Source organism: Centruroides sculpturatus, unplaced genomic scaffold (assembly GCF_000671375.1).
Source record: "Centruroides sculpturatus isolate CEXI.00-Female unplaced genomic scaffold, Cexi_2.0 scaffold800, whole genome shotgun sequence".
Lineage (NCBI taxonomy): Eukaryota > Metazoa > Arthropoda > Arachnida > Scorpiones > Buthidae > Centruroides > Centruroides sculpturatus.
The window spans coordinates 22,342-48,275 of NW_019385047.1; the positions used below are offsets into that span (position 1 = coordinate 22,342).

The 25,934-nt window shown below is 28.7% G+C and overlaps 1 protein-coding gene across 1 annotated transcript in view; it reads right to left on the minus strand.

The window, feature by feature from the left end:
- Positions 1 to 25,934, minus strand: part of LOC111633876 (nucleolar transcription factor 1-like) — an 83,202-nt gene that overhangs the window by 17,995 nt on the left and 39,273 nt on the right. The window contains exons 3-7 of the mRNA XM_023378512.1: positions 22,664 to 22,848; positions 21,352 to 21,444; positions 13,498 to 13,653; positions 11,165 to 11,229; positions 4,229 to 4,358 (exon numbers count right to left, since the gene is read on the minus strand). Coding sequence (XP_023234280.1) covers positions 4,229 to 4,358; positions 11,165 to 11,229; positions 13,498 to 13,653; positions 21,352 to 21,444; positions 22,664 to 22,848 — 629 coding nt within the window. The remainder of the gene's footprint in view (positions 1 to 4,228; positions 4,359 to 11,164; positions 11,230 to 13,497; positions 13,654 to 21,351; positions 21,445 to 22,663; positions 22,849 to 25,934) is intronic.

Genomic DNA, 25,934 nt, shown 5'->3' on the forward strand with positions numbered 1-25,934 from the left:
AAGCTAATTTTACTATAATTTTAAGTTATTTTTATATTAATTTGCACAATAATATATGTTAAATAACACAAACATGCACACAGAAATGTAAAGTTCGTATTTCGTGATGAAGGTCTCGGCTTTTCTGAAATTCTTGTCTTTTGCAATAAAGTCGTGTAGTTTTATTTGTCACTTTTTTCTTAAGCAAATGTCCATAGCAGAAGATCGCATCCAAAATGCCTCGTTTCACTTTTGCACTCCTTTCAAAATCTGGACCATTCATTACAATTTGATCGACAATTTCGATTATTGTTACCAAACTTTTACTAAGGAAATCTGTAGAGAAATTCTTTGGGGTTCTTTGTTTTCAGAGTCATAATTTTCCAGTTCTACATGAATTCCTTGTTCTGTCAGTTCTTGAAGGTTGTCGTTGGTAAGGCTCTTACCAGAAACCTGCAGTAACTCCCCAATATCCTGCTCATTTACATCTAGTCCTGCTGTATTGATTAGGTTGAAAATTTGGTCAACTTAATGATACAGCAATAGGCTCTTCTCGTTCAGAATTCTTGGATACTTCCAGCCATAACTTCTTCCACACTACATTCATGCATTTATCAGTTAATTCTTGCTAAGGCATCCATGATGTTATATTTTTTACAAAATTGCTCAAAACACACATAGATTTAAGGAAAGTGTGGCACTATGACGAATTGCTACCTTTTGCCAATTGGTTCATGTTTTGGAATAATCATATTATATATGAATCAATGAAATGCCGCATTAATTTGAATGGGCATAAAGTTTGCGCGTTTTTTGGCTTCGAGCAGTCCACGTTATATTGAATCAGCATTAAGCAGGATCTTACAAGTGTAAATTTCTTGTTTTCTCATTTTTGAAATGTGTCCTGATTCACTTAAAAGATTGTTTATGTGCCAGCTTGTGTTAGCTTACACAAGCACTGCACTATTGTCTCAATGTAAATTAAATGTTCATGTACTGATCCACTTAACTACTCAATAACAAAAATAAAAAAACCAACATAAAAAAAATGCTTCCAATACTAAGTTTTTTAAGTATTTTGCAGAATATAATGCCAATTTTGCCCCATCAAAAACAAACTCTTATACTGAGAATAGGCATGAGTTTGCTCTTGTATGTGCAGAAATACAGTATTTCGCAATTTATGAATACAATTTATTTCTCAATAAGAAGAGACTAGATCATATGCACACCTTTATCTATCAATAAATAAAATTATAAACCAACTTTAAAAAAGTGACAATTTCTGTAAAAATATCATCATCTCATTAGACATAAACATTGTCAGATATATCAATAGAAATATCTTACATTGTCTATCTAAAATGGTCCCTCTAAAAGTCAAACCTGCCTAATGGAAAAAAATTTTTAAAAACCAATTGCATAAAATAACCTGAATAAATTAAACTTTTTTGACTAGACTGCAAATAAATTGTACCTAAAGAACTTTGTTTATCAAGGCATTTCACGTGTGACAACTCCACAGAGGTCAGTTGCTTTCTGCCATCAAGTGTATGGTATAGCAAATGCAGTTTTTAGAACATGGATATGGAACACACAGAGCCATATCTTTGATAATCATCAATTCGCATTTACATCTCTAATTGAAATATAATTATTATATTTTGTTTATTACTCTTGAAATTTGTTAGAAAACATGTACAGTACAACACATTAAAGGAACAGCAGCAAAAATTTTGCTGTATAAAATGATTCTTGAAGTATAAATTTTTTCCCAAAAACAAAACCATTTACTCAGGGCAGTACACATACCAAATTTGATTGAAATTGCCCAAAAGTTAATAAAGAGAGTTCTGAACACCTCCTTAATTATGATACTGCTGTATGTTGAATCTAAAAAAAATCATAATTTGTAATTCTTAATTATTTCCGATGCCTATCTTAAATTATAATATATGAATGCTTAGGGGGGCGTGACTTGACCGTGAGCGCTGCTGGTGACTTTGTTTTTACACCTCAACGTAAATCTAGAATTTAGTGTATTTTTTCAATTTTATTATCTGAATTAACCAAAAGTGTTTAATACTAATAAGAAATAACCAAGTTCGAGGAAATTAATAATTAATAAGTATGCAACGTTCACCAAAAAAATGTGGTAGACTGTCAACTAATAGAAGCAAACCGGAAAGCAAAAAGACGCAACCAGGTACATCTAATTTCAAGCTTATAACGGACTACAACTTATCAATGGATAAAGAATTACAGGAATCGTCTACGGCAAACAATGGTTCACATACGGATATATCTAAACAAAATCTACAAAGCTTTTCAGGTGAGTCCAATGTAATTAATTCATCTACTCCAATAAGCTCGAATGACACTTTAACAGCAGATCTATGGAATAGGATATCTGAATTGATTAATACTTCTAATGATAAACTATCTGCACAAATGGAATATATAAAAGAAGAACTGAATTTAATTCATGGTACTATACGGGAAAATAAAATTCAATTTGAAAAAATGGAAAGTTCAATAGATAATCTAAAAATTCAAATTGACAATTTAAAATCTGAAAAGGAACTGATACAGTATAAAATGGATACTCTAATTAATGACTGTCATTATAATAATATAGTATTATACAACTATCCTTCGTCAAAAAGCACTTCCAAACCAGAAATTCTTAAATTCATCAACTTAACATTAAACCTAAATAATGTAACTCAGGAGGATATCCTAGATATAATTCAAATAACCAAATCAACCAACCAGATTATAAAACTATCACTTAGTACGAAACAGACCCGTGATCAAATATATAATGCTTTCATATCAAAGAAACAACGTAAATTAATGGAAGACTGGGGTAATATACAGATAGCACCTGATCTTACTAAAGAAACACGTAAAAGAAGAAAACACTTATTGCCAATATATTATGAATTAAGAAACCAAAACCAATCAGTTAAACTACGTAACGACAATTTGCTAATAGACTGCAATAAATTAACTTTTAGTATTAATACAGGAAAATTAGTCTACGTGGATACCTTTCAGCCTTTCTCTGCTTCACCAGAATCATCAAGTTGATATTTACAATAAAATAAAACTCACCAAGAAAAAACTATTAAAAATATACATCCGACTACAGTTTTAAATTGGAATAGTCAAGGCTTAAAGAATAAATTTCTATCAACAAATTACTTTCAATTAAATTATGTTTCAGAAACAATAGGTATAACCGAAACTTGGATTATATTTGATTAATTTTATAATTCAGTGTTCTTAACAATGAAAATAACAAGATTACTAGAATTTATTACAAAATGTCGAATTATGTTAATGAAATCGAAACCAGATTCAGCAATATTCCAGAAATAACTAACCTAAATTTTGATATAATATATAAACAAATAATTCAAATAATGAATGATTATACTCCAAAAATGTCAACGTCTTTCAGGGATACGTGAATCTTTTAACATCTCCCGAATACTCCAAAACGACTCATCTCAAGATTATAGAAATATTTTAAACAGTCTGAACTGAATAAAAAAGATCTCTACAGTCTGTATAACTTTTTCATTGAAATCACAAAAATGTTGTAAATCTGAGCCAGTATATTAAATATTACCAACATTGTACATCTGACTGTTAATGTAAATAATATTATTATAACTATCAAATTGTTTGATACTGATATCCTGTATATTATGTAAATATTACTAAAAATTTATAATATCCCATTGTATGGCCCCCTGCAACAGGGACACTTCCCTTTATGCTAATAAAGATTATTATTATTATTATTATATATGAATGCTTAGTTTAACATTTAATACTGTATTTATTCTAATAAACAGTGCAAATGAAAGATACAGTACCATTGCCATAAAAACTGTGATAGTGGAGCCGGATCTCCACCGCAATCCTAGCACAAACACAAATAGGCCACATGATTAAAAATAATTGCAGCAAGAGTTTTTACACTCAATTTTATGCTAATGGAGCCTCACCTTTATAACTAAATATTAAATGTTCAATTCAGAACCCAACTTTATACTATCTTAATTATAATAAAAAAATAAAACAACAATTAGAAAAGCAAATATCTTTTGTGTGTGTATTGATTTCAATTATCATATTGCTGGTGTATACTTTTTAATGTATATTATACCATACTTGTCATTCTATTTATCATACAGTTTGAAACTTAAAGAATATATAAAGATAAAATTAAAATTACCTCAGCAAATTCAGCTTTCTTCATTTTCTCTGCCATAAAAAGTTGAAAGGGTGTATGTGGTTTGTAAGGACCTTCATGTTGTGGATGATGTTTAGATTCTGCTTGTGGAAATTGATCAGGATGTTCTCTCCTGTAAAATATAAAGACATTCCAGGAAAGAACTTTTAAAGTACTTATCGTTTTTTGGTGATTGGCTATTCTATCCAATATTTTTACTAGATTTGTCACAATGGTTAGACACAGAAGACAAATTGTGACAAAGTCAGTAAAAATATTGAATGGAATAGCCAATCAACAAAAATGATAATGGATTCTACTAGATACAAAGCAAACAATTATAACTTTTAAAGTAAAAATTTCTATAAAATAAAGGAAAAACAATTATTTTAAAATTTTCCAAAATGCATATATCAATGATATCTATTCTTATTCCTTCAGTGAGAGAAAATGAGAAATAAATTCAATTATGACAGCTACCTGACAGAGTCATGCAGAAGTGAAATTCAAAAATATATGTTGTATTACAAAAGACATGTGACAATACTGACCATTTTATATATTGATTCCAGTCACCAAATGTATTTTTCAACTTTAAATGAGGATTGAAAACATTGTTAGTGCCCTACAAAAAATTCAAAAACTCTAAAAAGCAAAACTGATTCAATCTTTGATTCTTAGTTTTTTTAGGAAAAGCTATGATGCTTCTCAACTAGTTTGAAACAATTTTAGATATTTTTGTTTCTTGCAATTTAAAAAAAAAATGTTATATTATTGTTGTACATATAATTATATTGTTATATTGATTTATGATAAAAAATTTAATTTTATAATGTATCAAATAATCACAAAGTACCCCTATTTAACACTGTCTAGATATTTAGCAGTCCAACTGCAACCAAATCTGGTATAGTGATATTTCAAGGCACATGAAAATCATTTCCATAAAAAAAATTTAGTACCAAAACCAAAAAACACTTTTGACACTACAGGCAACAAAAATTTTATTTGTACAAGACACTTTTGTTATAGACCTTAACAATGTAAGAAATACTGCTCAATGTAATCCTTATTTTAAAAATGCAAAACCTGAAGGCAATGCACACATGTTCAATGGCTGTAATTAATTTTCTGTGATGCTATCTTTCAAGGATTCCAACTTTATTCTCAAAAAGTTTTGTTTCCACATTAAACAGATTTTGAGTTATAGTTGTATTGTTGATTAACCACATTTTTAAAATGTTTCCCCTACCAAGAATCACACAAATTAAGATGTGGAGAATGAGATAGTCCATTGACAGAAAATGCAAACTAGTCACCCTGTTACAGATGAAATATTGCAAACTTCTATATGCAATGTCCTGATATGTGGAAAGGTTCCATCTTGCATTAAAAGTGGTTTAGTCAAGGCACTGTTGCTGTTGGGGTATGATAAAAGCACTGAACATCTCTTGGTAACTCTGGGCTACCAGAACATATCATAAGCCATTGGGGTTAGTTTCTTTGAAAAAAATGATCCAAAAATAAGTTTGGCTGTGAATCCATATCACACTAACATTAAGTGAAATATATTTATGACATTTTCAATTTCTAATTAGTACTCATACATACTCAAACATACTCATACTAGCAAACTAGAAAAGGAAAATACAGTAGAGCATCAATTATCTGAATACCAATCAACTGAAACATCGGTTAACCAAAAGCGTTCCAGTCGGCAAATTCAAATTTCCACTTGTGCTGTGGCACTGCAATACAGTAGAGCATTGTTTATCCGAATCAATTGGGGACTGCGTTTGTTCGGATAACTTATTTTTCGGATAACCAATTATGTATGAAAAAATATATTAACTTATGCCAAGCTGAAATTTTTCTCCATTGCGTGTCGTTTTGCGTTGAATTTTGGTCGATGTTAAGCCTAACGTAAACTTTTTAAAATAATAATTGTGGCTATTGTATCGTTAAAAATTATTTCTTTATTTTCTATAAACAAAATAAATATATTGAAAAATATAAAAACTAAAAAAAATTATACTTTAGAAGTTAATCTAGTATCAAAAACGTTTGATTTAGCATGACACATGAAGCAGTCAGAAAAACACCACACAAAAGTGCCAGTGCTGCCAGCTAAAACACACCCCAACAAAAAGAAATATTGGAGTATCCCAAGATACAGCCAAAGATTGCAACACCACAGCACTAGCGAAAATTTAAATTTGCCAACTGGAATTCTTTCAGATAACTGACGTTTTGGATAAACAACACTCTACTGTATTTGGCTATGTCTTGGGCTACTCCAATATTTTTGTTGGTGTGTATGTTTTAGCTGGCAGCACTGGCACAACCATGAGAGAGTACTGTACCTAAGGACACACCAGTATTTGAAGAGGCCTTTTTCCCCCATCGTAAGTGGTGAGTTTTGCTTGTTTTGTACAGTGTTTTTCTGAGAACTGTGTGTCGTGCTGAATCAGAATCAGTTTCCATCAGAGACATTAATTTTGGATCTGTGAATTCCACACTTGTAACAGATTGTGCTGTATTTGTTGTACTGTTCGCAATGGCGACTAAACGTAAATGCGTTGTTCTTAGTGTTTCTGATGAACTTAAAATAATAGATCAGTTGAAGAGTAGTAGATATGGAGTTGAAAATGCCACAATATTGGACATTAAAAAGAACAGTAATGCCATTAAAAAAATTTGCAAGTGTACTTGACAGTGAAGACGGAAGCTTGCACAGAAAAACGATGAAAATGGCAGAAAACCAGGATTTGGACACTGCAGTTTATACATGGTTCATGAAGGTACGTAGCCAAGGACAACCAATAGGTGGCCCTTTGATTTGTGAAAAAGCTCTTGAAATGGACAAGAAACTAGGGGGAACACTGATTTAAAGTGACTACTGGCTGGCTTATGCATTTCAAATCTAGGCATGGAATTAGGAAATTAGACATCCAGAGTGAAAAACTGTCAGCTGATACTGAATCAGCTGAATGTTTGAAGAGTCTTATAAAAACATGATAAGGAGGGCTATAAAAAACCCAATGTCTACAGTGCAGATGAAACAGGTTTGTACTGGAAGAAAATGCCAACAAAAACCCTAGTTTCCAAGAATGAAAAGTTAGTACCTGGTTTTAAGGCAAGCAATCATGCATCACTGTTATGGTATGCAGAAATGTTACTGGAACACACAGACTAACTTTGCTAATCATAGGAAAGTTTAAAAATTCACAGTGCTTTAAGGGAATAAAAAATTGCCAGTCACCTACAAAAATCAAAAAATTCATGGACAACCATTTTTATAGAATGGTATGACACTGTATATATCCTGAAGTCAAAAAGCATCAGCTTAAAACTGGAAATTCTGGAAATGTTTTGTTGTTGATTGACAATGCTCCAAGTCATCTCTCAAACATTTCACTGAAAAGAGAAAACAAAGTTTAAAGTTGTTTTCTTGCCTCCCATGGACCAGGGGGTCATTGAAAGCTTCAAACAATATTATAGAAAGTCATTGTTGTGTATGGTAATGATCAAGGAAGAATGTGAAAAAACAATTCAGCAAGTGTACACTGAAATTAACATGAAGGATGCTATGTACATGGCAGCAGAAGCTTGGGCTACTGTCAAGGACACTAAACTAACAACAGCTGGAATAAACTCCTACCATCAGATGAGTCTATCACTGCACCTGAAGAGCCACCAAACAGCTAATTTGTATCACAACTGTTTGGGTTGATTAAAGAATGTGACAAGGAAAACATTCAAAACTGGCTCAAGTGTGATGTCAATGATCCTGGCTATCAAGTATTGTTGGACAATGAAATCATTGCCAGTGTTATCAACGACCAAGACCCTTGCAACGACAGTGCTGAAAAAGAACCACCCAGTGAGGGAGCTTTTCACTGCCTTGAGATGGCTATGAAGTGGTTAGAACAGCAAGAAGACTGTGATGCTATCCAACTGTTGTCTTTAAAACATGTGCGAGATTTAGCAGCAAAAAAATGAGTCTCAGCTGTGAAGCAAAAGACAATTTTGGACTTCTTTTCCTAAACTGTAGGCCTACTTTATGTAAGGTATGTAACTCATTTCTGCATTGGAACATTTTTGATACCAGGTTAACTTCCTAAATATAATTTTTTTGTTTTTATATTCTTAAATATATTTATTTTGTTTATGAAAAATAAAGAAATAATTTTTAATGATACAATAGCCACAATTATTATTTTAAAAAAATTTTTGTTAGGCGAAAGTTAGGTTTGATTGACGAAAATTCAACACGAAGCAACACGCAACAGAGAAAAATTTCAACATGGGATAGGTTAGTATATTTTTTCATACATAATCAGTTATCTGAACAACCCCAGTCCCAAATTGTTTCAGATAATAGATGCTCTACTGTAACTCCATTATTGATATAATGAAAAACCTTTCATACTACTCGAAATAAAGGATATGCTGAAGAAAATGGAAGGTGATGAGACAGTTTCTGTGTAATGTGAAAGGACTGTAAGAAGGATGTTTAGATTATTTAAATATTTGGATATGATCTTTTCAGGAATTTTCTGGGTTAAATGGTTACATCTAAAATATCTCCTGTAAAGTTACAAAAATAAGTATAAAATTTTTTGATGGAAAATGATGATACTAAGTTCTCTAATTCGAAGAAAATATTGCCATATATAATGGAAAGTCAAGTCACAATAAGTAATCCAACTACATTTAATATTGTAGAAAGGGCATAACAAGAAGTGGTGTAATGAAAAGAGAACTCCTGAAAGATCTATGCTCATTATTTTTGGTTTACTTTATAAACAATTATTATAATAGTTTATTATAACTGCTTGGTCCGTAATTTAACTTTTGTGTTCTTAAAATTTTGTGTTAATCTACAGCATATTAGAGATTGTTTTTGGTTCTTGTTTTTGAATTGTTGGAATATTAATGAATAAGCATTCTTCCTCAAATGTTCAATGTACATATGTTCTAATGTAATTTATAATTCAATTCGCCTGGTAATGATTAGTTAAATTGATTGAAAATGTTAGTGTGATATTAAACCATTGTATTGCTGGAAGTTTAAGATGTTATATTTTATAGCCCAGTTTTCTTCCAATACCAGCTCACAGTATTTCATTGAAAGATTTTTCACTAATATAATATAAGCATAGTGAACCAAAGAAAAAAAATTGCTTCTGTAAAAGGAATTGCTTTTTAAAATTAATTTCAAAACTTTACATGCAAAAATTTTTTTTGGCTACTTGATAAACAATAGTGACTTTTTAAAGCTATTGACAAATCAAAGGAAAGTGATTAATGTGTGGATAACCTTTGTTTTCTAAGTCACATTCTCTGATACTAGGCATTTTGTTAACACACTAAAACATTTTAAAATGAAATAGCTTAATATAATTTATTTAAGTTACATGGCTGTAGAAATAAACATTTCTCAAAATATATTATTGTAGCTAAAAAATTTTTTCAAAGCTTGATTTTCAACTCTGATCACAAAGCTGGTTGGAATGTCATTTTGGGATTTCAAAATATGGTAATCATAGATACACAAAAATTCTGCAACACTGTAATTGCACTGCTAAGCATGCAACATTATTCATTGATTGTTCAAAAACAGCTGTGGCAATAGCTTCAATGACTTATGAAGTAATAGGTTTGTGCCCTCAACTGGGTTGAACTCCCAGACATCCAGAATCTCCACAAGCTCTTGGAAGAATGATCTGAATGATCATTCCTCCAAGAGCTTGTGGAGTCAATGGTCCTTGGTACAAAGTGCAGCTGCAGTACTGGCATTGTTTTCATAAAATAGTTTTACATAAAATGCACATTCCGGCAAGATAATGACTACCATAGCTAATAAGAATGACATTCAACAATCATGATCACTTTTATACCCAGAACTTGACTGCAACTTGAGTGCTTATGCAAAGAAATTGCATTTTTTCACCACATGCAGTGCATAGTGGTCAGTTTTGGTATAATTTCTTTTTTTTTTTACAGGAATATATTCTATATGTTGTAAAATATTACCATACCAGATTCTGTTGCATTTGGACTGCTAAATCTCTCTCTAGATCATACGAAGATACTTTAATTACAATTACTCAGTATGTCAATTTCCAGGCTAAATAATAATTCCTACTATAGTATCAGCAACATTAATTTCAAAATAACATTCTAACTTAGTTAATTCTAGTAAATTGTTAAAAAATTAATTATTTATATATTTAAATCAAATTTTATGTAATACATTACAAGATAAAGTAACGGAATAGTATACATATTTTAATTTTATTACTTATCAATTTTAAAACTAACTAATAAAATTCTAAGAGAAAATCTATTTATTACTATTACAGTAGTGCGTCAATTATCCGAAAGAATTCCAGTCGACAAATTTAAATTTTCGCCAGTGCTGTGGCGCTGCAATCTTTGGCTATGTCTTGGGCTACTCAAATATTTTACGTTTTTGATACTAAATTAACTTCTGAAGTATAATTTTTTATTGTTTTTATATTTTTCAATATATTCATTTTGTTTGTACAAAATAAAGAAATAATTTTTAATGATACAATAGTCACGATTATTATTTTAAAAAGTTTATGTTAGGCTTAATATCGATGAAAATTCAACGCAAAGCAACATGCAACGGAAAAAAATTTCAACACAGGATAGGTTAATACATTTTTTCATACATAATCGGTTATCCGAAATATCGATTTTTCGAACAACCCCAGTGTCCAATTGATTTGGATAATCGACGCTCTACTGTATTAATATTTGCCTTCATAATGGAGAAAAATAAATCCAGTTATCATTTTTAAAATTTAACATATTAATGTAAAGGATTTCTATTTTGTAAATATATTATAAAATATTAATATATATTTACAAAAATAAATAAATAAATAATCTCAACTTTGAACTCACTTAAACTTTTCTAGTTCTTGCTTATACACTTCATTTTCTTTTTCATAGTTTTCTTTGTATTTTTGCTGTAATAAATAATTATACAGATATTAAATTATAAATAAATTAATTTAATTTAAATCTACAAAAACAAAATCATATGAATAAAAAATTTAAAATAACAAATTTCTAAAATTTTAAAGTTTTGTTTCATATTATAAACCCAACGAGATAAAAATAAACATTTTATTAAAATTTATTCTATTATTAAGTATATATAACATTTACCTTCTATATTATTAATTTAAATACTAGAGTGAAATCAAATTTTCTTTCTTTGTTTAAAATACAATATGAATATCCCCAAGAAGTGTGCGAAATTTATTAGATATGAATGTAAATTAAATATTCTGCTTGAATAATAATAAAAATTGATGCATATAAAAATTATTTAAAAAACTGAAGATTTGTAAATACATACTACTAAGTATTACTAAAGAAATAATTTATCATTAAAAATTACAATAGTTGATATGAAAAGCTCATTGTAAGATTAAGGAAGAACTGTTTTTTAGTGCTAATTTTTCAAGAACAGTTCTTTAATTTCAGTAATAAAATTTGATGTACAGTACAAAGCCATCTTTTGTTGTATCTAATATGTTTTTCATGCTTTCACAATTGAAAATAACTAGAAAATCATTTAGCTAATGCACAGAAATGACAAATTACTGGTAATCTTAAAGCAGTCCAATAGTCTGATAACTTACTAATTCAAGATACTTTTCATAATTCCAAACTTGTTAAAATAATTTGTATTTAAATACATTTGAATCTTTGCATTCCATAATTGGAACCCAAGTGATCCAAAACCTGAGACAGATCTTGATTAAGATCAAAAACATTTGTTCATTTGTGTATTATTTCTTACAGAAAGTAAAGGTTTAACAGTGGTGTTTACAAGATACTTTTAAATACTTGTGCTAAATCTTAGCCATATTAACAAAAATATTTCAGGTTGTTTCTGAAAACTCGATCTGCTAGAAACACCACTGTAGATTTTTCAAACCATTAGAAAAAAAATGACAGCTCTTACTGATATTCTGTAAGCATACTTCATAGCATCCAATAGCATCATCTACATGCTTTTCTCTTCCTTTTTGATGCAATTATTATAATAGTCATATGAAATAATTTAGATTTCTAATTATCTTTTCATTTCGTCAGATATGCATCAATATATAGTTATATACATTTTTGTCAGTATAAATTATATTAAAAATTTAAAAATCCAAGAATGAGTTGCTTAACTTCCCTGGAACATTTAAAATTGCATGTGGCACCAACTGTTACAATATTTTATTTTAAAAAATCTTTTTATATTTTATAATATGCTTTTTATAAAAATTTGTAAATGCTAATAACGAGTAAAACCATCATTAAGTCCAATCCAACCGGAGATATGACACAACCCTATCTATCACTCCACTCCATTGATTTTTAACCACCAAAATTTAATAGCATCAATCCCCTAATACACAAACCTAATACACTTGTGAATATGTAACAATGATAAATATTTATGTATCTAATCATAAAAAAGTTATGGGAGGCAGCAAATTTTTCAATTTTTTATGGGATCTCTGTCAAACATGCAATTCATTATTAACAGTCTTTTAATATTAATACACTTAACTAATAACATGCAAAAATAAAATTATCATCAAAACTAATTCAAGCGTATTAACACAAGAAGATAGTTACACCATAACACCATATTTCTTGTAATAATCATCCACAAAAATATTCTTGTAATAATCACCCATCTAACTTGTATTGTGAAGTAAATTCTGCACCAATTAATCTAAATACTAATATATTAGTGGTATTTCATATTATTAAATAAATCACGTATCAATACAATCTTTTCCTACATTGCAGTCAGAAAAACAAATACTGGATAATATCACTACTGACAGTCAATATTATTCATATTGGAAATTTACAAAAAGTTGATTAAAGGCAATTCAAGTACTTTACTCAAAATATTTTTTATTTATTTGTCACAATATTCCAATTTAGCTAGTAATTTACATTGGTTGTTAAGTTAGTTTTACATCTCTTTTGGAATCATGCTGCTTTCTTTCTTACAATGTCAATAATTTTTACTTCAATAATTGCCCCCTGAAATAAACAGCCCAGTAGGTGATTATTGCAGGAAATATGGTGCTTTTAATTGTTAATTGTAAAGTTTCAATATGTAAAAATATGGCACATTATATTTTTTAAAGATATTATTATTAGTTATTAAAATCTTATAAAAATGCTTTAACTCAATAGTAAAAAATCTCATTTACCTTCTTTTTTTCTGGAAGCTGTTGATATTTTTTAGAAAGAACTTTAGCCAGCTCCGTCATGGACATGTCGGGATGTTCTCGACTATATTTCTGACGTTTTTCCAAGAAATAACGGAAATAAGGAGTCAATGGCTTCTTCGGCATTTCTGGATGTTTCTTTAAAATAAGTATAACTTTATGATATTACATATATAATATACAGTGGAAACCACATACCATGAAATCTGTTAAAGTAAGAAATTGGTCTATTTGAAATTGCACAGGTGTTGGTCTCCACAATTGATAAAAAATGCTATATTTATACTTATTTATTTTATTTATATTGATACTGAATAAATCATTAAAAATTATTAATTAAATTTGCAATGTAATAATTTTGGCACTCATGTCTACATACATACATTGAGACAATAACTTAGTTTTCAGTAACTGAAAAAAAAATTACATAATTGTCTGTTGTAGTAAGTGTAATTTAAATAAATCAAATTTAAAATTTTACTTTAATAGGATCAGTGTTATTTCAACTATTATATTTCTATTTTAAAATATTTATCCAGCTTAGTAAGATATTGTATTAATTTATAAAACATATTAAAATTTCAATTAATGATTTACAGTATTTTGAAAATTCAAAGTGTAAGTATTTAAGATAACAATGCAAAATGTTGAAATTTCAACTATCAAATTATATATTTGTGAGAATTCAAGAATAGAGAATGATTTTATTTAATCAGTTAAAAATTTATTCAATTAATCAACAATTTAAAGTAACATTTTAACATAAAAAATGACACATTTTGTCACTTTTCATGGGAAAAGAAAAGAAAACTTCTCTTGGAAAAGATGTTATCACACATCTCTGACAAACATCTTACTGTTTGACTCCTCATATGTCCTGTCAGATGATTTGAACTCCAAATCCCAATTGGAGGAAAGTTGGGGAAAAACCCACAAATTCATGGCAGTCAATGATTATAAGAACCTGACATAATAACAGGCAGCAAATGATAATAAGAAACTACCATAGAGGAAGGCAGCTGACAACAGTAACCAGGACTGCCATAAGATTCCCCATAGTCAAAACGGTCAAGCATTGAAGTCCTGTCTCACTACCTTCCAGCCCTCCTTCGTCTCCGTATGTGGAAAGACATCACCACATATCATTTGGATTACTCAATTGAAATGAATCAACTAGCCCAGAGGTATTATACTTAAAGCCATTTGTAAATGCTCTCTCTGGTTTAAGTACATAGTTAGGCATTGATATAATGATAGATTATTCCTTTATGTATTTCTTTATTTTATTCATTAAACTTTTGTTTGTTACTTGTTAACCTGTCTGTTCACTTGGTTGAATACAAACATCTGAAACGCCATATAATCGAACTTGCGACGTCCCCACTCGAAAATTATACAGCCTTCCTTTTAAATATAGATCTTAATATTGTGAGTTAGGGTGTGAATTCCTACCCTAGCTGGTGTCAGGTCCTGAAGTCAGAAGGATCAAAAGATCTCAATGACATTTTATAAATTTCGCCATTCAGTGACATTGTGAGCAAGTCCTAATGAACCGACGGATCAAAAGGGTAATGAATAACACTCTCATATTCGTACCCCTGTATTCTCACATATTCAAATTGCCAAACAATACAAAATTTTTATCATAATGATTATTAACAAGCTAAATGAAACACCAACCTGCCAAATTAATGATTCCATTTCTAGCCAGTTTCTCAATGATTAGTAATTTATATTCTGTGATAGAGAATTTTTACATATACAGTATTATAATAACCAGGTTTGTCATTATTATCCTTGCAAGAATTATTATATAACTGAAGGAGTACTAATAACTTTAATTTTATTTATGCAGTATATATTAACCTTACAAAATTATGTTTAATCTTCATAAATGCTGTATGTCTTATAAATTTGAGTTAATCATCAATAAAAAAGTGTTATTTATGAAGTAATTAGTAGCAATATTTAAGCTTTTTAATATCAAGAAAAGATGTATACAGAAAATATAAACAATATAGTAAATAGTGTGTTATAACAAACAATACACTATACATATAGAATAAAGCTAATATAAATTTATTGGTCTTAAGTTGCTTGTTGAAAACATCAACCAGATGGAAATGGAAGTTAATTCTATAGACCAGTTTCTCAATCACTGGTTCATAGACTGGTATCAGTCTGCAGAAAAATTTCATTGGTTCACAGAAAAATATTTGACCATACTGATGGTGACACAGTTATGTAAATAGTAGAGTTACTTTATGAACTTTGTTACATACAGTAACTCTAGATAAGTATATATAAGCACAATTCATAGTTGAATATAATTACTGGTCCATGTAAAATTATGGATAATTTTACTAGTATACGTACAATGAGCAATAGGTTAAGAAACACTGCTAAAGACAACATATTTTTTCATTATGGATTTGTACTTAGTTATTACTAAGTACAAATCCATAATGAAAAAAATTCTATGTTATTTTTTTAATTGAACAGCAATATTAGATGGTACAGTAAAAAAAACCAAACTTTTACCACAGATTTATTAAACAACACTTTACTATATTCTTATCACATTATCTTCAAAGTAAGCTTTCTTTGCACTTCTACCAACATCTATATTACTTGTGAAAGCATTTTTGAAGCACTTTTTGTGATGTCATTAAAGGTTTTTGTCACTGCATCTTTCACTATGCTGCTTATTAGAATCTGCATTCCTTCATACTTCTCTTTTGTTTTAGGAAAGAGTCTACACAGACAAAAATCAAGAGAGTATGGAAACTGGGAAAATATTGTTAAGCCCTTCTTGATCAGATATTCACTGACTAGAGAAGGGTGGAAGCCACAGTGATTAGAGCCCCTAAAGACATTACAAAAGATGATTTCCAATACTGTTGACAAACAGTATGGATGCTAACAAAAAGTGCTTAGTTTGAAGATGGTCTTCTACAAATATTTATACTATCAACTTAAATTAAAAGTTTGGTTTATTTTTGACTATCATATATATACATTTATCAAAAAATCATAAGTTTTAAAACCTCTGATTTAAAATATATTAGATATAAAATATTTTCTTAAATTTTTAGCATCAATAACAAGCCTAAAAAGTGGATACTCTTCAAAGACTATTCTAAGGAGAGTTTCAAAGCAGCTTCTCCATGTTGTAATTTTCTTTCAATTCCAGATTGGCATGCTGCTCATAAGAAAGAATCTTATGAAAAGATGTAACCTCTACTTGTAGCCAGCAAGTACCATGACTTTCGGTGGCAGATTTGTGGTGATCTAAAGATACTAGCACACTTACTAGGCTCATAGTCAGTCTATACAAAATATTACTGTTTTATCTGTGCATAGGATAGTAGCATTCATGCATCTCATAACACCAAAACCAGCTTACCAGAAAAACCTTCAGGTGTGAAGAATATCCAAAATAAACCACTGGTGGTTTCTAAAAAGATTTTTCTTCTATAATTACACATTAAATGAAGATTTATGAAAAGCTTTGTCAAGAGTATGAACCAGGAGAAGGTGAGGTCTATAAGCACTGAAAAGGAAAATTCCCTCAATTAAGTAATGATAAAGTCAAAGAGACTATCTTTGCAGATTCACAATTTGGGAGCTTTTCAGAGATCATCAATTTGATGAAATTCTACAATGTGATGAGAAAGCTGTGTATGAAAATTTTAAGAATGTTTGCAGTTCTGGGGAAAAAACAAGGCACAAAATTACAAGGAGCTTATGAATGAGCTGTGGTCATTGTAGAAACCATGGTTATACTCTCTCTCAAAATCCACTTCTAACATGCTCATCTTGACTTATTCTGCAAGAACTACGGAGCAGTTAGCGAAGAACACAATGACTGATTTCATCAGGTTATTGCAGCTATAGAGAAGAGGCATGAAGCGAAATGATGTCATGCCATGCAAGTAGTTTGTTTGCAGACTATTGCTGGACTATGAAGAGAGATGCTCTAGAGGTATTCCATACATGATAAACCAAGTGTGAGATCCGAATTACCCCTGGGACTAATTAACAATTTAAATATAATGTTAAATTTTTGAAATAAAATATTATTTCATTGTGGTGTGAAAATATTGTTTTTCTAACGTGGGAAAACTGATAAAAGAGCCACTTCCTTTAACAGAAGCAGACACATCCTTCTGTTTTCCACTTATCTATCACAAATCTCACCACACTGGGAATTGTCGACCCCCCCAACAATTCCCCTTTTCATCCGTTCACATGAGTGAAGACAAATAAGCTGATTGGTCACAAATCATGAGATATAGTCAAAGATCTGCATGATTCGAGGAGTACATTGGGGAATCTCATATTGGAAAGAAGATCCCATATTGTCTCCCTAAGGCCAATGCCCTTAGTTAGGAGTACGTCGGAAGATCTCATAGAGGAGAGACGTCTCCCATATATTGTCTTAAAGGCCAACGCCAGAGTCGTATCCCATCGAGTATAATAATGAGTTAATAGAGGAGAAAAGAAGAAACTTTTAATATTGTGCCAAATCAAGACCTCTCCATGCAACGAAGTATGATCATCGAATACAGATGAACATAAAGACAAGTAAACTTTGAGGTAGTGTGATTATAAATGAATTTGTGAGCTCTCTCTCTCAAAGCGTATATTTAATTAATCCATTGTCTCTCATTCGCTTAATTTTATTTTTGAATAATTCCATTTGTGTAATTTTATTTACTTTTAGTTTATTAAATCTTTTATTATTTGTTTAAAGAAATGTCTCATCTTTGTCTGAATCACATCAATATTATCTCAAAACACGTGTTAATCCGCGTATCTAAATTTGATTAACTGGTGTCAAGGAATCCTGACGTACATCTATACTTCACCGTCCAGATCGTTTTAAATATTAACAGCCCTCCTATGAAAAAGATTTAGAGATCGGATCTCTCGATTCGAAACTCCGAGAACAGATTATTTCAAATCTGCGCCGATTATAAGTGATACACAAGTAATAAACTACTCTGTACCCCCCAGCTAATCTCACACAAGCAAACATGCTGAACTTAAGACTACCTTAATATATTGTACTGGATTGTTTGGAAAGTAATTTCGTTTTTTTTCCATAGAAAAAAAACACAAATATTTTTATAATAAATATTTTATTGAATTATGTATCACCATTTGGTGAAATACCTGTTGTCATCGTTTCTGGTAGTAGCACGATTTCACATTCATAAAAGTTTTGATTGTTGCTTACAAAAAACTGATCCAAGTGATTTTTGACATTGTCATTTCAAGTAAATGTCTTACAGTTAAAAAATTTGTATAGACTGGAACAAGTAATAATCTGAGTGTGCTCAATCTGGCAAATATGGTTGGTGTGATAGCATGTCCATCTAAGTTATAACAGTTTCTGATGAGTTACCAAACTTGTGTGAAATTTGACATTATTGTTTTGTTGTACACCTGTTTTGTTGATCAATTTTGGCCGCCTTTTCTGTTTGATGATATTACTCAATTTGTTTACTCGATGGCAGTACACTTTCGAATCAATTGTTAAATTGTCTGATAAAAGCTTCAAAAAAAAAAAAAAATTCCTTAAAATCCCACCAAACAGAGCATCTCTCTTTAAGAATATGTGGAACCCATATATCGAGCTTTGAAATGAAATCTATTTGTTTCAAGTAATCATAAGTGGTTCAATTTGACAGATTTCACCTCTTAGTGATTTCATGTGTTGTTATTTGGCAGTTTGCTTCAATCAGTACCTTTATTTTGTTTTCATTGGCTTCAAACTGGCCATCCAGAACGTGGTGCATCTTCAATATTGAAATTGCAAAACAAAATTTTGTAAACCAGTTTTGGCACTGTCGTTCTTGTCAATACATCTTCTCCATACATGTCACACAATCTTTTTCTTGCTTGAACAGCATTCTTACCTTTTCGATAATAAAAGAGCAAAATATGCCAAAAATGATGCTTTCGATCTTCCATATTTGATGGGACACAAAAAATAAACAATTGCACAAAATCAACCAAAATTTTTTACAAATAAGCCTTACAATGCTAGCTGTCAAAATATATAATGATAATATGGTTTAGAATGAAAATGGCGGGAAAAATACAACTAATCCGTCTAGTAATAAAAAAAACGAAATTACTTTCCGAACAACACAATAATATACTTTTCAAATGTTAGTTTATCTTTGTTACATTGTGTAAGTTTATTTCAGCATAGAATTAATGTAAATCTTGTAAATGTAATTTTTTTTTCCTTTTTTATTTTTACATTTTCTTTTAAACTGATATTTAAAAACGATGGCTGAATTTTTTACACTGTTACATCTGTTATACAGAATACACTGTAACATCTTCAATTTGTATTGTTTATTTTGTAATTTGTATCTTGTGAAATTTTTATATTATAAAGAACCCTTATTTCTAAAACTAGAGCTAATTATATATTTTATCATATTATGCTCAAATGAATGTAAAAAACTTAAATATTGAAGGCATTTACAAACTTTTGGTCAAAATCCATTGAACAATCTTCAACACTTTGACAGCCAAATTATAAAGAATAAAATCTCCATTCCATTAAAGAATATTAACAACAGAATGTAAAGTGAAATTAAGAGCTATAAAAGCATCGTTAAGAGTTATGAAAATTAAACTAAAGTAAAAACTAATTGTAGCAAAATGTAAGTAATAATGTTAAGTTAAATGTTAAAAAAGTTAATCAAATACATAATTTACAATGAAAACACTTATTGTTATTGTTCTAGAAGTAAACATTAAAAGAAAGTTTAATGCTTAGTTTCAGCTTTAATAAGCTATTAACAATATGATTATTAGTTTTAAGCCAGTTCTCATAACTTAAATACTTTAAAGTTATAGGGCCTTTATCATCATCTATTAAAGTCAATGCTAAATTCCTTAATATTAATCACTATTATAAAACTATATATTAATCACTATTATAAAAGTTGGCTTAAACTAAAAAAGAAAAATAATTGTTTGTAGAATAAGAAATCAAACTTTAAAATGGCAATTTATTATGCTAATGTAAAACTGGCAATTTCAAATAAATTCAGAAACAGTTCAAAATAAAACTTGATGAACTTGTATTACACTATTCTCTAAACTATAATAAAATAAAGTACTATATATTCATATGTTTCCATTCACACTCACTTTTACTATACATTAAATATTTTTTAATATATATTTCATATTGACTGCAACATTTTGCATTTTATCAAATATTTTAAAATTTTAAAAGTTTTATTTAATTTATCATTAAATATAATTCAAATTGTCATAAAAGCAATAAGAATGCTTTTCAAGGAATGATAAAATAATAATCCTTGGATTAGTTTGGTTAAATATATTTTTATATTATGGAGATATAGTTGAAATTTGTCTACAATTTAAAGGCAAAATTTCCATTTTTTATTAGGTTTTCTCAAATAATATGATTACTTGATACATGTAAAAGTAATGCCATAATTTTATAAAATGTAAATTAAATATTAATGTTCTTTTTTCTATCAGTAATATTTATTTTCAAAATTTCATATTATTGTTTTATAATCTTTAATTAATTACCAGTATATTATTGTTTTGTTTTAACTAAATATAAAACTAATCAACAGAATTTCAAACTGTGAAATTTTAAGTATTAAATAAATTACATTACTTTCTAATATATGTTATTAAAAGCATTAATCTACTAGTATTTTGTAATAGATCTTATTCTGATATTAGAAGTTTATATAATCTGAAAACTAAATATTAAAAGTTTAAATACTTATATATAAATGCTTTTAATATTAAATTAATAAAGCTTACTTGTTTTTTTGAACTGCAGTAAGATGACCACGGGTGTTTTAACCATTCTTTTGCATCTGTTATCATATCTGTCAGGGTACGAAATCGACGTAACTAAGAAGAGAAAGATTTTAAATTTTATACATAATTTAAAATTGAACTAAAATAATATATGCAGTATTATCATACTAAAACACAGAAGTGTTTCAATTAATTAACGACATGAATGTTTAATTAAAATAGAAGAACTATTTTTTCTTACAACACCTTAAATGAAAAAATTTAACAAAGCATATGTATTTGTTTTATGCAATAAAAATTATTTTGATTTCCACTGCATAAAACAAAACAAAAATATATGTTCTCTTACCAATAGTTTTTTAAACTCAAATCTCTACAAAAATTTTCATTGACAATTGACAAATACTAGTTGTTTGATGAAAATACAGTAGAACTCCAATTATCCAAGGTAATGTGGACCAATGCTGTTTTGGTTATCCAAAACACAAACAAAATGAATGAGCACAACCATTTCAGATTAAAAATTATGAGTATAAAAGATTTATTGTGATATATCACTTGTCTCTTTCTATGCCTTAGTGAATTTAATCATAAATAAAAATCATTTTTTTACATCATTTAAAGTTACATTAAAATAATTAAAAAAGACAGAATTTAATAATTGTAATTAATAAATCTTCAATAGTAGTTATCCAGTGTTATTTGCCTACTGCTTTTAACAACAGTAGATGTATAACTGAAGAAAAAAATATCAATTTAAACTACTATACTTTCAGTAAATAAATTAAAAAATTAATATTTAAAGCACTGATTAAGACTGATAACAATTGTACATCAATTACCATACTACTGAGACTGATGGTGGAAAATAGAAAAAATAAAAGAAGCCTACTTACCTGATGATAAAAGTTATCTGTGATCAAATTCTGCTTAGAATGAGAAAAATTTGACCACAGATATTTTTTGAAACTTGTTAATTCTGATAACATTAAATGTCCTGATGATAATATCAATAATTACTATAAGATGATTCTACTATATAATTTTGTCATTTGAAATTTAAAATTAGATAAATCAGTTTACTTTTATATTAAAAAAAACCCATATATGAATTTTACTATTACATAATATGGTAGAATGTACAGATTTTTTAATGTTTCATTCCACTAACAATTCTCTAACAACAAATGATTAAGATAAAAAAAAAATTGCTTAAATTTCTATTTATAATTTCATTTACTTCATTTAATGTTATAGGTATAATATTTTGTTAAAACACTAATTCATTTTTAATTATTTAATAACATCTTACTTTTGTCATAATTTGCATCCATTTTTCTTTGCATTCCGATGCAGAATAATTGCCAAACCGAACTTTTTCCCAATCTAATTTTTCAATTAATGTGCTGTATTTAACATTGTCATATTTGGGTAAACAAATTGTAAGATTTGAAATTAATTGAGACAATTCTTCTGATGTCCATCCAAATGCTAAAACTGAAAGAAAATTATTTTAGATTAAGTAATATATTTAATTTAAATCTTTATTAAAATATTTCCTCACATCTATATTAAAAAAGTCTATTATGTACTGAAACATATTTTATAATATTAATTTTAAATCAAAATATTTTATAAAGAATTATATTAACAATGTACTTAATATCATCATATATTTAGTTCGCTGTTAATAAGTGACTTCATATTTATATCATCAATAAGACAAAGCTAATAATTTTTAAGTTGTCAGTCAGTTTATGTTCCACTTATTTTTTGTGTTCAATGCAAAAAATGTTGATTGTTAACTTTGAATTAATCTATAATTAGAATGTTTATAAGTTAAATTATTTTAAATGTTTTATTATTCAATTGGCAGCTGTTATTTGCTTTTGACATTTTATTTTTAATGCTGTTATTAAGTTTAAAGTTTTAAGTAATAAACTGACTTCTAAGAGAGTATCAATTCATGTACAGTAAAACTCTTTCTAAAGCAGAAACCTGCCTAAACAGAAAATAAATCTCAGATCAGAATAATTTTTTTTGTAAACTACTATTATAAGCCACAAATCTCTATTCATTTAAACCAGGGGTGTCCAACCTTTTTGTTTCTCTGGGCCACATTGGAAGAAGTCAAGGAGTTTTGGGCCACAAGTATATATAATATATACTTGTGGCCCAATATACAAGTATGTTTAAGGATTAACACATCTAGATTATAATAATAAGTATTAAATCTTTAACACGAAAAAGGATATTTTAAAAAATTACTTCTACAGACAATTTTTACTTAGAAATTGATAAATTCATAAAGGAGACAAACAAAAATTTATTTGAAAAACACAAATATTTGTTTTATTTGGGTCTCTAATTAATAAAAAGCGACGAAACATTTTAAAGTGCATTTTTATTCAACTAATATATTTATAAATAATATGTAGCCCAAGAAGTAGCCAATGCACCAAATGATAATTTCTACGTCAAACAAAAAAAGTAGCCACATTTGGCACAATGTAGCCAAATCTTGCAACGTTGGAAGAAATACTAAATAAAGCTGGAGTTGTGACTCAAAGGATTGTAGACCCAAATTCAGGGAAAGGAGAGAAAGGAGAAAAGATAAAGAAGTGAGAAAGGTTGGAAAATTAAAAGTCAATACTTGCATAACAAAAGATCTATTTAACTTTTCTCACTACTTTTTATCTTTTGTCCTTTCTCACCTTTTCCTCCTTTTTCCAAATTTGGGTCTATAATTCTCTGAGTCACAACTTCAGCTTTATTTAGTAATCCTTCCTCATTCACACATCTCCAAGTATTTAAAAATATTTCTTTTCCACTCAAAAATAAAACATGAATAAAGGTTTATGACTTTGTGAAACTTCTTTTTTTAAGTTTATGCCGTTGAAATAAATAAATAATAAAAAAATTAAAACATTTGTCGGTTTTGTTTACACGTTTACTGGGCCTCATTGGAACTTGCTTTGGACCTTGCAGGGGTTGGACACCTCTGATTTAAACAATAAACAGAATATGGAAATGGAAGAATCTTTTGATTACCAATTATACAATATAGCTTGAATATAGTGGAATTTTTAAATGTAAAAAGCAGCTAAAGTTCAAATCATTAAAATTTATTCCAAGTGCATTATAAATTTTTAATGCAGATTTTTCCTCTATCACAGACACATTTGGTATTTTCAACATGGCTTTGAAATATGAATCACTTATATTGAAGGAGAAACAATGTCTCTCATATTCCATTTTAAACAGGTTTTACTATAAATTTTTTACATGGAATGAAAAATTTTAACTATAATCATTGATCATTTAAAGCATAAAATTATATTGACCAATACTTGGAATTGTGCTTTCCTTTAGTTGATCCTTGGGTTTTGACATCACAGACTTCATAATTCATTTGTTTATCAATTTGCAATAACAACTGCATTTTTTTTTTTTTTAGAAAAAAATCGTTTACAGCCCAAATACTTCAATTTCATTAACTTTTTTTCTTCTGTCTTTTCTATTTAGCTTATAAAAATTTGACCAAGAGGATTTTTTCATATCGTTTTGAACTTCTTTTGATTGGTTATTTCCTGTATTTCTTTGTTTAGCAAATTCCAATATTTTATCTTCTGGAAAACAGAGCAGACTGTCCTGTTGAGAGTTTTGTAGTGTGTTTTAAATAGTTATAGTTTTGTCAAAGGCTGTAGTTTTTTCCATTATATCAAGATGATGATAGTTGTTCATTTTAATCTTTAAGTCTGAAACTAAAAAAGTAGGGTTCATTTTGCATGTAAAGTTTATATGTTGTCTATTTTTTCTTGATGGTAATAAGTGGAGATTGTTTCATAGCAATTCCGTTTATATATGGTTCACATAAGTCGATTTTGCTGTATTTGCAGTCTGTTTACAATATAGTTGGTTGCAGTTCCCAGATAACAATACCATATTGAATTTTTGGTTCAATACATGTGTGATAGAGATGTTTTACAGTATTTATATTTAAAAAAGTCTTGTGTTTCCCTTATTATTCCTGTAAACTTAGAAAGTTTAATGAAGACTGTTGCTGTGTCTGTTGTACCTGAGTTTGTTGTTTACCAGTATTCTGAGATATTTTATATTGTTTACTCTGTCTGTCTTCTTTTCATTTATTTCTACTTGAATTTGTTCCATATCAACATTTTTTTCCATTTTTATTTACAAAACAGAGATATTTCATTTTATTTGTGTTTACTTTTAACATATTTGAACTCATAAGTAGTTAATCTGGATAGAACATTATTCATGTTGTGCTGCCTGAAGGTTATCATTGGAGTGTACAGTATTAGAACAATGTTATCTGCATATGCAATAATATTAACTTTGAGCAATATCTTCAAATAAATACAAGTAAATATTAAAAAGTGCTAGTATTGATCCCTGAGGAATTCCAGGTAAAAACCCATTTGAGCATATATTATTGAGTTTTATGTGATATTCACGATTTGATAAATATGATATTATCCATTGTAAAGGAGATCCTCGTAGACCAATTTTAAAAAGTTTTCTTTCAAAAATCCATAGGTCCACATTGTCAAAAGCTTTGG